This window comes from Protopterus annectens, chromosome 9.part0 (assembly GCF_019279795.1).
Source record: "Protopterus annectens isolate FY-2018-M chromosome 9.part0, PAN1.0, whole genome shotgun sequence".
NCBI lineage: Eukaryota > Metazoa > Chordata > Ceratodontiformes > Protopteridae > Protopterus > Protopterus annectens.
The window spans coordinates 1,894,481,446-1,894,495,964 of record NC_056743.1 but is presented as its reverse complement, the minus strand read 5'-3'; the positions used below and the strand labels follow the sequence as shown (position 1 = coordinate 1,894,495,964).

At 35.3% G+C, this 14,519-nt stretch overlaps 1 protein-coding gene across 1 annotated transcript in view; it reads right to left on the bottom strand.

The window, feature by feature from the left end:
* LOC122810818 (complement C3-like) overlaps nucleotides 1–14,519 on the bottom strand; it is a 1,708,896-nt gene that overhangs the window by 1,596,950 nt on the left and 97,427 nt on the right. Inside the window, exon 2 of the mRNA XM_044082377.1 lies at nucleotides 648–840. Within this exon, the coding sequence (XP_043938312.1) occupies nucleotides 648–840 (193 nt within the window). The remainder of the gene's footprint in view (nucleotides 1–647; nucleotides 841–14,519) is intronic.

Sequence of the window (14,519 nt, the reverse complement as noted above, 5' to 3'; positions counted from 1 at the left end):
TATATTGTGTTGTTTCTATTCATGAAATATGATGGGGCTTTTCATCCTGGGCCTTCTCTGAAAATGGGTCATTGCTCAGTCAGACTTTCCCCTATAATCAAATGCCAATAAATAAATAAATGACAATACATTACAGAGTGCAGCTTTAAGCTGACTTTAACCACAATCTTAGCAAAAGGTAGAAAACAATTACCATTTGTTTTGCTTGCTGCTGAATGTGATTTTTTTTTCTTAGTACAAAGGGATTGTCGGTTAAATGTTGGTAAAGTAAAGACCTCTTCATGGAGAAGATATAGCTTTGCCAGTCATATTGCCTTGTAGCTCCAGGGTGATATTATATTATAAATACATAGCAGTTTCCAGTAGGCAGTCTTCATAATATAAGCATTCTGTTGATAGGACATTGTCCTTTGAAATCAGTCTGACATTTCTAACAATGCACAGCAATTTGTTCTATGGGACAATATAACTTTTACTGTACTCATCAAGAGGAACTGTTAAATCAGACTACAGAGTGTTTTGTGCAAAGAGGTTGCACGTTATGTAAAATGCTCTATGGTGAGAGACAATGAATCCACTCACTACACTGACCTTCAATATAATAAGGTGTATTTAATTTTCTAATAATCCTGTAATACATCACTTACCTTCACATCAGCTTCACCAAGAAAATTGTTTGTTGCATTCAGTGTAAATTCTGTTTCATGATATATATTTTTTTTGTTTGGAAAGTCTTGAAGAAGTATATGAACTTTAAGTTGGCTGTTGTAATCATGAGATTCGACTATAACTTTCTCCTCGCATTCCACTCTGAAGACATTTGGAGCTATGAGGTTGTATCTAGGAAAAGACAGACAAGAGATTAATGTTACAAATATATCGGGATGTGTATCATTAAAATACTCTACAAACTCAGATGCACTGTCATTACAACCAAAGCAAAGTGATATATGTGCAATCAGCTGGCAAGCCTTCATCTACCAAAATGTGTCTCCACAATGGCTTACCTAAAGATCCACCATTACTTTAATGGCAGAGGGAATGTAAATTGAGAAAAATGGATAGTGAAAGGGTGGGGCAAAAATCAGACAGGAGGTTAAAACAAGGGCCAAAACCTTAGAGGAAACAATATTGCTGGAAGCACAAGGTGAATATGGTTATGAGAAGGGCATGTGGTCAGATAGGACATAATGCAAAGAAATGTGAATTAAAGTATAAAAAATGTGGCAGTGTAGGTCATTCATGGTTAAAGTGTGAGACACAGACGCAAGAACATTAAAATAAAAAAAACTGTAAAAGTAGTTATACAAGAAAATAAGAGAGAATAGGATGCTGTGCAGGAAGATACACCACAACTGAAAAATGTAGATGTTGCTTTTAAAATTAAAGAGAAAGCTAAATAAAAAAGGAAATAGATGAGACATAAAGAAGAGACAGAGTGGCATATAGAAAAAGGCAAGAAATATGAAATAGGAAAGAGAGTTAGGCAGAGAAAAACAGTTTAAAAATATAATGGTAAGAGAACTGTTCTATAAAGCTGAAAGTGTTGGCTTTAAATTTGAACACTATGAAAAATATTAAGATTGTTAACAGAAGAGGAAAAGGTACAAACAGAAAGGCTTTGTAATGCTACTGTTATTTGGAATATAGGTAAAGAAACATGTTCAGGTATATGTATATTGTGTAAAGAGAATATAAAGATATTAGATATAACAATAATAGAACTAGGGAGAATGAATGTAGTCAATTGGAGATGGAAAAAGCATCTATTTATTTATTTATTTTATTTTACATTTGTTGACCGGGATAGTCCGACTGGATGCATGTCCATTTTCAGCGGAGGCCCGGGGAGAAAAGCTCCAAGGGCAAGCAGATACAGCATTACATAATATCAGCATTACATATTACAAACCGACTATTTACAGAGATTACATAAGTAAGCAAGTTAAACAAGTTCCACAGGTTACAGTTAGTCCTGAACACAAGTCAGGATTAAATTAAATTACACAGTCAACTGGTTAACAGATTTTTACACATTCAAGTTAGCCAGGCTTGATACACTGACATAGCCAGTTAAGTGACAAATGTTGTTTGAGTCTAGTTTTAAATTGACCTAAGGTGGAAAGTAAGGTAATATCAGCTGGAAGAGAGTTCCAGGATCTACTTACAGAGTTTGCAAAGAGAGAATCACCGGCTGTGTTATTAATTTTGCTAGTCTGAATTAGTAGTTTGTTAGAGGATCGAAGCAGTCTAGGATTGTTATAGGGGTGATAATATTTTTAAGTGCAGGAGTATTCTCCGGATTATAGAGGATTTTATAGGCCATAATCAGTTGGTTATACTGGATTAGGCTAGGTAGTTCAAGCCAACCAAGCTGATTTAGATTGATACAATGATGTGTCCTAAAAGGCAGCCCAGTGGCAAACCTGGCAATGTGGTTGTAGCAAATTGAGAGTTTGTTAAGGACAGTCTTGTTCAAATTCGAGAGTAGTGGGGATGCATACAGAAGGGTTGAAAGAAGGTGAGAGCGAGCTATGGCAATTTTAGCTGGAGGGGTTAGGAAGGCTTTTATTTTGTAAAGTGACCCTAGTTTTTTATTGATGGTTTTGATAATTTGCTTAACATGTAGGTCAAATTTGAGATTATTGTCTATGATGACACCTAATAGTTTTGTAGATGGGTCAAAGGAGATTATTGTGCCATCATTTGATTTTATGGTAAAGGTGAAAGCGGTAGACCTACGTGTTGGTGAAAATAACAGCATTTTAGTTTTTTTGGGATTTAGGATCAGACGATGTTCAGAAAGCCAGTTTTCTATTGTATTAAAGGTGGTCTGGGTAGCTGACCATAACTCTACTGGAGATGTGGCTGAGCAAATTAGAGTAGAGTCATCAGCATATTGGATACAGCTGACTTTTGGGATGACAGTATAAAGGTCGTTAATGAAGATGGAGAACAGCAAGGGCCCTAGTATAGAGCCTTGTGGTACTCTGAGGATGTTAGGTAGAAGGTTAGAGAGTTTGTTCTTCCAGAGGACAGCCTGCTGTCGACCATTCAGGTAGGATTGAAACCATTGGAGGGCTCCAGTATCTAGACAGAATGTTTGCAGGGTGTGGATTAAATGTTGGTGATCAACCATATCGAATGCCTTGGAAAGATCCAAAAAGAGGGCTGAGGATATATAATTATTGTTGCTATTATGGTTTATGATGTTAGTAAAGGCTAGGAGGGCTGAAGTAGTGCTGTGATGAGGACGGAAGCCATGCTGAGTGTCTGCCATAAGGCGATTTTGGATTAGGTGGTGCATGAGTTGTCTATGAATACATTTTTCCATAATCTTTGCAAGTGGAGAGAGTATAGCTATTGGCCTATAATTGGAGAATTCAGTAGAGCTGCCTCCTTTGTGAAGTGGGATTACATAGGATATTTTCCAGATGGTGGGAATTTTAGCTTCTACTATGGTTCGATTGATTAGTATTGAGACGGGGTAAGCAATAGCATCAGCTGATTTTTGTAGGTACTCGGCAGGGAGTTGATCAGCAGAAAGTGTAGTGGGTTTTAATTTTTTGATCAAGGTATGGATAAGTGAAGTGGCAACTGGTTGGAAGCTGAACGCAAGTAGGTTTCTAATGGTGCTACTTTCAGGACCAGGGGAGCTAGGAGGTAGTTGGCTAGCTAGGGCTTGAATTGTCTCAGTAAAGAATTGGTTAAAACTATCAGAAACATCTTCAGGGGTGTTATCAATAGTAGCAGCAGGGATTGGGGTTGAAGTTTGTCCAGGATGTAGTAGATTATTTAAACCTGCCCAAAACTTCTGAGGGTTATTTTGATTTACTGTCTGTAAATTACAGTAGTATTGTTTTTTGTCTTGTAAAATTGATTTTTTGGTTTAGCTCCTGGATTGCCTGTATTTAATATGATCTTGAGGGTCTTTAGAAGAATGCCATAAAGTCCATGCTTTGTTTCTAAGGGTAATTTTGAGTTTAGACTCTATAGAAAGTCATGGTGCAGTTTTTGCCTTGGTTCTCTTTGTACGAACAAGTGCATGCAAATCAAGGATCTCAAGGAATTTGTTGTTAAAGTATGCTACTGCTTCCTCTAAGGGGAGGTGTTTTAGAATAGACCAATTGCATGAGTTTAGTTCTTGTTGGAATTTGGCAGGGTCAAAGTTTTTATTGTTTCTAACCTTTCTGAGTAAGGGTTGTTGGGAATTAATGGTTTTGTGCTTAATTACATATGTGAGAAGGTGATCACTTAGGCCATTAAGGAGGGTACCAGAGGTGTACAGTTGGGGGTGACTGTTTATGAGTACCCAGTCAAGTATACTTTCTTTTTGGTTGGGTTTACCTATCCTGGTAGGGGTGGATATGATTTGTGTAAATGCATGCAGGTTAATATGGGTGGTTGGGGATTCTAAGGAACAGGTGCCCCAGTCTATGTTAAAGTCTCCAAGTAGTAGGGTTTCTTGGGGGTAGTGACATGATAACCAGTGCAGGATATCTTCAAATGTAGATATATTGTTACCTGGGGGAATGTACATACAGATGATATTAATGCATTATATAGGGTTTGTGACACCCCTGCACCGGCCCAGTAATCAAGTACCCTCAATCCTCACCTATTAGCATCAGTGAGGTACCTGCACATTGGGAGGATGTCAAGTACACACACAGAGTAAAGTACAGTTTTCCTTAAGAGCACACAGAGATCATATTCAGTCTGGGGCTGATTTCTCCCTCTTTCTTCAGATCCCCAATAACACTTCCCACTGGCACAGCTATAGGGTTAAGATCTCAGCCGAGTGGGCAAGCTAAGACCTCCAGCACCCTCTCTTTCCAACCAGTGTTTCATGTGCCTGCCGAAGTAGCTGACACATGCACACACACACGCGCACACACACACTCACACACACACACACACACACACACACACACACACACACACACACACACACACACACACACATACACTTTGAGATTGATTGATATAAAAACATACACACACACCTGAGAAAGGCTGGCACAGTTTTACTAGCTATGCCCCCTTCTGCCCAGACTATAAGGTAGTACTAGTTGCCACCTGCCACCCTTACTTTTCAGATACTATAAGGCACTTACCAAAGGGTGTCCAATCCTACTGTGTAATGTTACTATTATCCAAATGGTAAGTGCAACCAAAACTTAAAGGCTATTTAAGAGTAGCCTGTACAGTGTCACCAAATACATATGCAAGTATTCTAAGAGCTTAACTATCTCTAAACAAACCAGCCACAATTAAAAGGTTTAACTATATTTAATAATAAATAATAAAATAACAAGAAAATACTCAATAACTCAACGCAGTAACTACAAAGTTCAGAATCACAGAAAATATTTTAAAACAACATTGCAGCACAGTCTCAAATAAACACTGAAAACATCTAAACTAATCTTCACTATATTCCTATCTATATCTAAGAGAAATCACTTTTCTCTTAGTCTTACTTACAGACAACACACAGGCAGGAGTGGTGATGAGTGGATATTTCTCGGTCCAAAGACAAATACAACATGCCAAATCTCTGAGAGAGTTCCCAAATTAATATCAAAACATTACTGCTGGGTCAGCTGGATGACAACATTATTTGCCACCTGCTATCAGTTCCCAGGATAACAGAAACTTAGAATTTAGCACCTCTGTGTTAGAGGTACATATTTCTCAGAAGTTTCCCTAGAACTGGAAGTCATAAAACAATTAACACATTTACATTTGGAACCTAGTCATTATTTCTGTTTCCAGACAACAGGAAAACCTCTAGCTGTAGACATTGTGTCTGTTTGCTGCACTGAAACACGTAAACGCTTTACTTTTCAACGTATTTCCTTGAAGGTTTGCAAGTTAACTCTGTATGTTCCAACTACACTATCAAAACATACATTTGCACAGGTACATACATTTCTGTGCTTTGCCAGTAGGGTACACTGTGCTTACATTCTTGAAGCTCAGTACATACGGTTCAGCACACACTTCTGCACCAGTAATTACAAATACATATAACATATAGTTCTCTTACTTTTGTAACACAAGCCTATGGATCATATTAATATTCACAAATGACATATGATTATTTACAAAATTCCGGCTAGCTGGGCTGACAGCATTTTGGTTTGTCACAGGGTTATAGTGTTATATGCATATGTGACAAAAAAGAGAGAGAGAGAGAAATAATGTTTAAATGTATACTTAGTTATATTTGTGTAAACATGGATATAATCATGTCAGGAGATTTCAATTGTAACAAAAGGAATACAAGAAAGACTGTGATATTATAATAGTTATAGAAATTATGAGGAGAAGACAAAAATATGGGACAATAAACACTGGTCCTATAAAAAATGAAATTAAGCCAGAGATTGATTACTTCTTAATATCAGAAAGTTTAAACATTTCTCAAAAAGGAATAAAATATACTAGATTTTCTGATCATGTGGCTATTTCAATAAAAATTCATGATATGTTAAAATAGGAAAAGGAATAAAAAGAATTAATAAAAAAGAATTAGATATAGAAGAGAGAAAAGAGCTGATAGAATTATGTAAACAACATATTAGTATGAGCCCTTTATATGAAAATTTGGTGGACACAGCTAAAAAGAAATATAAAAAGGTATTTTTAGAATGTGTAAAATAGAAGAGAAAAAGAGGAAAATGTAATATAGAGTATTAAGTAAAGAACTTTTTAATAGTTTAGTAGAAAAAGATAAGATATTTTATGAAAAAGAAAAATGTATACAAGAAATAATAATTGAATTGCATACAATGTAAAGAAAGAGGAATTAGTACCATATTTATGTAAAATAGTGAAAGAAAGAAAATAATAAGAGAATTAAAGAATAAAGAAGGGAAACAAGTTGAGAAGCAAAAAGGAGTATATGAAATAATTAAGAGTTATGTACTAGATTTATATGGCCAAAGAGAAGTGTGCAGAGAACAAATGTATAATGGTGAGAGATTTAATAAAGAAAACAATGAAAATTTAGAGAAAAAATAAATATAAAAGAGCTGAGTAAGATTATGAAAGATATTAACATAAATTCAGCCACAGGATTAGATGGGATTGAATATAATATGCATAAAGAAATGGAAGACTGGCAAAAAATGGTATTTATACAAGTTATGAATTAATGGATGGAAACAGAGATTAAGTGCAAGGAAATTTGTACATGGTTTTAAAATTCATGTTTATGAAAGGAAATAAAGATAAGATAAAAACTGAAGACCTATAATGTTAAATAATCCAGACTTTAACATTTTTATGAGAATAATATCTAGAAGAGCACAATGTAAAATGGAAAGATTATATGTTCAAAATGTGTTTGCAAGAAAGGGAAAGGGAAGTCAGGATTTGTTGTGGTTAATAAGAGAAGTAATTTATGACATCATTAATAAAAGTGAGAAGTAAAGGTTATGATAGGTGATGTAAGTAAGGCATATGATAATATATAACATGAAGCATTTTGGAGAATTTTTCCAGTCATATAACATAAGTGAAAAAATATTACAAATTTCTAAATCAATATATGAAAAAAATATGTGAAATTAAACATAAATGGTTGGATTGGGAAGATGTGAAAATAGAGTGTGGAATAAAACAAGGATTCCCAGCCAGCAGTGTGATATTTTCATTCGCTATGAATATGCTAGTTATGGAAATAAATAAAATGACAAGTAATGGAGGATATAAAATGATGAATGAGGTACAAATACCAGTAATGCATACTTATGCTGATAACATTATAATAATTGCTAAAAATAAATTATTGGTGGAAGAAATAAATGAAAAATTAAGTATAATGCTAAAGAAAATTGGTTTAAGTATAAATTAAGGGGAAAGTAAAGTATTTGGTTGTGAAGGTATAATAAGAGGTATAGAACATAATGGAAAGTATACATATACTGAGTATCGTATTTGGTAGAAGTGAATATAAACATGAACAATGGGACAACGTTATTAAAGCAAACAAGATATGCTTGCTTTCTGGAAAATAGATACATTTTCATATAGAAAGAAAACACATTTGATAAACACTGTAATATTGGATAAAATAGCCTATGTTGCAAAAGATAAAGTATGAAAAAGAAATTGTGATGATAATATTTTCATTTATTTGTGGATCGAGATTGAACCCTGTGAAGACAGGAATTTTATATATGAAAGAAGAGCAGGAGGGTAGGGACTGATAAATCCAATTGTAAATGCAGCTCTTTAAATATGCATAAAGTATTAAACAGGGGTCATAAAAGATAAAAATTTGGTAGAGACAATAATATATGATTAAAACAAGGAACTCTGGGAAGACATGGGAATGAAGAAAAGAAGTTAATGAAGAAATAAAAGAATTTCACAGTAAAACTGCGTTAAGGAAACTAAACAAGAATGTAACAGAAAAGAACAGAAAGAAATGGTATGTTAATATTATGAAATCTTTTTATTTATGAAGAAATAAAAGAATTTCACAGTAAAACTGCGTTAAGGAAACTAAACAAGAATGTAACAGAAAAGAACAGAAATAAATGGTATGTTAATATTATGAAATCTTTTTATTTATGAAGAAATAAAAGAATTTCACAGTAAAACTGCGTTAAGGAAACTAAACAAGAATGTAACAGAAAAAAACAGAAAGAAATGGTATGTTAATACTATGAAATCTTTTTATTTATGAAGAAATAAAAGAATTTCACAGTAAAACTGCATTAAGGAAACTAAACAAGAATGTAACAGAAAAAAAAACAGAAAGAAATGGTATGTTAATATTATGAAATCTTTTTATTTATGAAGAAATAAAAGAATTTCACAGTAAAACTGCGTTAAGGAAACTAAACAAGAATGTAACAGAAAAGAACAGAAAGAAATGGTATGTTAATATTATGAAATCTTTTTATTTATGAAGAAATAAAAGAATTTCACAGTAAAACTGCATTAAGGAAACTAAACAAGAATATAACAGAAAAGAACAGAAAGAAATGGTATGTTAATACTATGAAATCTTTTTATTTATGAAGAAATAAAAGAATTTCACAGTAAAACTGCGTTAAGGAAACTAAACAAGAATGTAACAGAAAAAAACAGAAAGAAATTGTATGGTAATATTATGAAATCTTTTTATTTATGAAGAAATAAAAGAATTTCACAGTAAAACTGCGTTAAGGAAACTAAACAAGAATGTAACAGAAAAGAACAGAAAGAAATGGTTTGTTAATATTATGAAATCTTTTTATTTATGAAGAAATAAAAGAATTTCACAGTAAAACTGCGATAAGGAAACTAAACAAGAATGTAACAGAAAAGAACAGAAAGAAATGGTATGTTAATACTATGAAATCTTTTTATTTATGAAGAAATAAAAGAATTTCACAGTAAAACTGCATTAAGGAAACTAAACAAGAATGTAACAGAAAAGAACAGAAAGAAATGGTATGTTAATATTATGAAATCTTTTTAGTTTTGTTGATGTGTGGAAATGGTTAGAAATAAGGAAGACAAAACTAATAATGATGAGAAATACAAAGTATAAAAGAATAAAAGAGTGTAATGACTGTTCTGGAGGTTGTCCCTAGATAAATTACCAGTAAAACCAAAGGTTCCCTGTTAAATAAACATATGCTTAAAGTGTCGAGTACAGCATGCTAAACAGCCTTTAAGTGAACGTTCATCTAAGCAAGACCTAAGAATGTTGAAACAAGGAGTTTCAAACAGTTATAGTTGGCCAGCCATCAGGAAGCCAACGGCTGATGTCAGAACATTCAACTTGTCTATCTGTGCTTACATTCTTCCACTGTGGTGCGGTCTCGACATTCGCCCTGTGTAATGTTATGACAGTCTTCTACTGTGGTGCGATCTCGGAGTTGGTATATTTAAGTACGGGGGGTGGGGGGCACAAGCCTCCACATTGGTGGGTGTGGTGGGTGAAGCCCCCCCACTTTATTTTGTTTGTTGATTTGTATTTGTTGTTTTTTTTGTTTTTGTTTTAATTTTGGGGGGGGGTTAATGGTGTGCAGTACATTTTAGCCATCAACCATTGGCTTTCTGATGGCTGGCCAACTATACCTTTTTGAAACTCTTTATTTTGACATTATGGGCGTTTCGCTTAGTTGAACTTGCACTTAAAAGCTGTCGACCATGTTGTACTCGACATTTTAAGCATTTGTTCATCTAATTTAGACCCAAAGCAAATATGCCATACAAAAGTAACCAAGATAGAATATATAATAAGTGTAAAGAATTTCATACTACAGAACATTGTGGAAAGAAGTATGTAAGCATGTCTTGGTTAAAGATTACTTGAAATTTGAAATGTTAAATATGGACATGTTAGAATTCAGTTATTATGAAACAAGATCTCAAGAAATGGCAAAGAAAATGGGTAGAGTTATATTCTGTGTAATATGGACAATAAAATGAGAGACGAGATCAAATACAATGGAAAATGGAAATTGGCAAAATATTGGAGAAAATATGGTTTTGGTTGTGAGTAAAAGGATGGGGGGCTACTTAAAAAGAAGTTGATGTATTGAGTGATGTTCTTTACGTAAATATTGTAAATATACGAATATGTAAATATACAAATATGTAAATATTATGAAATGTATGAATGTTTACAAATAAAAAAAACTCTTTTTAACAGGTGCTGTGCAATCTTTTATATCCATCTGAGTTAGCACCACCTCAAGCAGGTACAGCCTCAGTTTAGTGTCTCATCTGAAAGACGACACACTCAGAAGTGCAGCTCCCCCCCACCAACCACCGTACTCCACTGCAGTGTCAGCAATCATTCTTCCTGCTGTGGGAATAGAACCCACAGTCTTCTGCATCAAAGGCAAATGTGCTACCTGTTGCTCATATAGCTATTCACCACAAAACAGTATCCCCTTCCAGTCTGTTTCTAATAAAATCTGACATTTCATTATCAACTTCCCTCTGCATGAACTTCACTACAAAACTTTGGAAAAGGCAAATTGTCTACTCATTCAAGACAGAGCTAGCCTCTTTCTAGGCTTCGTTCTCTACAAAATTCTATGTTAAGACACCCCCCTCAACTCTGAGAAAGATTACATCCAGACACACCAAAACCTAAGAAGACAATCCAGTAATGGCCCTATACTCATAACTCCATCCACTAAATGTCATTTCAAAAACTACAGCTTCTCTGTGTTTGTCCCTAAACTAAGGAGATTTTTACCATCTGACCTTACTAAAATCAGGGACTAGAAAGTGTTCAGACCTCATTTCAAACAAAACATAAATGAATAATATAAGTACACAAGTCAGAACAAAGTCCATGTCACCTAACTCCCAAAAGTTGCAATATTACATTCATCACAGAAAACTTTGGCATGAGTTTGGGCAACCAGTCATGGTGAGGGAATGGGAAGGCTGTTTTAGGATTAGGGAGCAGGAGATGGTTTTAGGATTAAGGAGTAGGAAGTGAATTTTAGGACTAGAGAGTAGAAGAGCATTTTAAGATTGGGTAGTAGGCTAGGGTTTTAGGATTAGGACATGGGAAGGGGGTTTTAGGATTAGAGAGCAGGAGATGGTTTTAGGATTAAGGAGTGGGAAGGGGGTTTTAGGATTGGGTAGTAGGCTAGGGTTTTAGGATTAGGACGTGGGAAGGGGGCTTTAGGATTAGGGAACAGGAGAGGGATTTTAGGATTAAGGAGTGGGAAGGGGGTTTTAGGATTGGGTAGTAGGCTAGGGTTTTAGGATTAGGACGTGGGAAGGGGGTTTTAGGATTAGGGAGCAAGAGAGGGTTTTTGAATTAAGAAGCAGGAGGAGGATTTTAAGATTAGGGTGCAAGAAGGGAGTTTTAGGTTTAAGTAGAGGGACCGGAGTTTTAGGGCTATTGAGTGATCAGGGAATATAGGTTTGGGGGTTGGAGTTTCAGGTTTAGGGAGCAGGATGTGTGTTTTAGGATTAAAGAATGGGAGGGAAGGTTTAAGGTTAAGGCTAATGTTCTGGTTGGGCTAGGGGAACTAGGAAGTACTAGCGATTGAGTTAGTGGGAGTTCAAGCATTTGCCTGTTCGAGCAAGGGCACTGCGAGCTTATAGCACTACAGTGCTAGTGGTGGAGCCATAATGAATGTTACAGCATAAGGGACAGACTGCTAAATAATGCACTTGTGAAGCCATAATGAATGTTACAGCATAAGGGACAGACTGCTAAATAATGCACTTGTGAATGAACACTGGTTATCAGGTACTTAACCAAAGTAACAGCCACAAACAACTTCATCATCATAAAATTTACTGTACTGTGAGTCGGAGGAGATAACAAATGCAGTAGGGAAGGAGGTGGAGATAACTGCAGTAGGGAAGGAGGTGGCGATAACAACTGCAGTAGGGAAGGAGGCGGAGATAACAACTGCAGTAGGGAAGGAGGCGGAGTTAACAACTGTAGTAGGGAAGGAAGCATAGATAACTGCAGTAGGGAAGGAGGCGGAGATAACAACTGCAGAACAGCTGTGTGTTCAACAGAAATCTGTATATGTTTTATACATGTAATGTGATGACAACTCAATGAACGCAAATCATAGCCATTACTGTACTCTGCATGCTCACCACAACCTCTACACAATAACACAGTGGGTGTATTTCTGTTAAGGGGAGTCCAAAAAAATCAAAAAGAAAAATAGATGTGTGTAATGCAACCCATTACAGTCTGTATGTATGTCTGTATACACACACACACGCACACACACACACACACACACACACACACACACACACACACACACACACACACAATCAACCATCAACATACTTGCTAAATGGAATGCCCTGTAATATATTCATAAATCACTGTTTTTTTTTGCATTTTGAAAAAGCTCTTCTCTGCTGTTAAAAAGTTGTCTCACTGTCCTGTTGTCCTCCCTAGTGATTCAATGTCATTCTCTACCATATAGTTTGGTAACAAAACAAGTCCCTAAGAATGAAGACAAAACACCAAGGAGACTACTACTTTTATTACAGAACCAGTCGTCTGATATTGGGACTGCATTTTCACCCTTCTGCAGCCATGTCAGTACAGGGGCTGTGATTTATATTTCTCTTTCTTAATAGTGCACCACTTCAAATTTGTTTATTGTTTAATCTCTTTTCTTATTATTCTGCTACTTTAACACTAATTTTTGTCTATAAAACATTTGTATTCTTCACCTTAAAATAGTACTGCACCTAAATTTGTTACTTGTTTTACTTATCTGTACCTGTAGTTGCTAATATTTTGCTTATGTGGAGCTTTTCTCCCTGGGCCTGTACCGAAAATGGACATATATCCAGTTAGACGAACCTGGTCAACAAATGTAAAATAAATAAATAAATAAATAAATTGCACTTACTTAGAACTAAACAGGAAAAGCAACAGGTTGAGAATTGCTACAAAAAGCTATTCTTAAAAGTTTCAAATGGCAACAGGAAGGTTGTAATTTTGTTTTATTTTATTTTATTAGTTGGTAGGTGGACTGGCCCAAAGACTATTTTCGTGTTGTTCAGACATATACCACATATTAAGGTTCACATATGCCTTAGATTTAAGCATGTACCTGGTCCTGTTAGATTGCAGAAACTGTTTAAACATACTGCTGGGTGTATTTGTCTCAGGACTAAAGAGAATGTCCTGTTCAGATGAATGTGCATGAGTAAGATCACTAGCCACTTGAGTTACACAGAGTACACTTCCCTAGTAACCAATGTGTTAATCGAATAGTATGAAGTAGTAATAACAGAAAGGTCAAGGTAAATAATTAGTAGTTGGATTTCAACAACTGAATTAATCAAAACCTAACAGAAAAAATGGTAATCATATATTAAACAGTAAGAAATGACCAGATGAAGCTATCCAATAACAGGTCGTCTGGCAGTATTTGAAAAAGAAGGATTACAGCGAGAAGAGTAAATGTCTTAAAAATAATGTCAAGTATATACTGGAATTACCTTCACTGTCCCTGAAAATTTAGCTTCTCCTGAGCTCACAGTGGGACAAGTCTTGGAATCCATGAGAAAAAACAATATTTTCATGGAATCAGACAATGTAAGTGTCTGCGTTTTCATCAGTGCCAACTATGCATTATCCAAGCCTCTGCTTAAACTGCTCAGCCTCAGACTGTCCATATGTTTTATGCCTAATTTTGGAAGAATAGCCACTGTGTCTCATCTACACAAGAGTGGTTTCTCTACAGACATGAGTAATGTTTGGCCTATAAGCCTCAGCAGCCTTATGTACAAAGCCACGGAACATATCATCTCAAAATTCATCTATGCTTAAATAGGCAAGGTACCTTAGACCTCAGGCAGCTTTTTTTGGGGAGTCCTGTTTCCTGTATATAGTAAATGTCTTTGAGAAGATTACACAGGCTGCAGAAAGTGGTCACTCTGTGTATGCTGTTTATCTTGACCTATCCAAAACTTTCATGGCTGTCCGCCATGCTGATATTATTGAAAAATTAGGCAAACTTAATGTAAACACCTAGACTGTCTGCTGCATT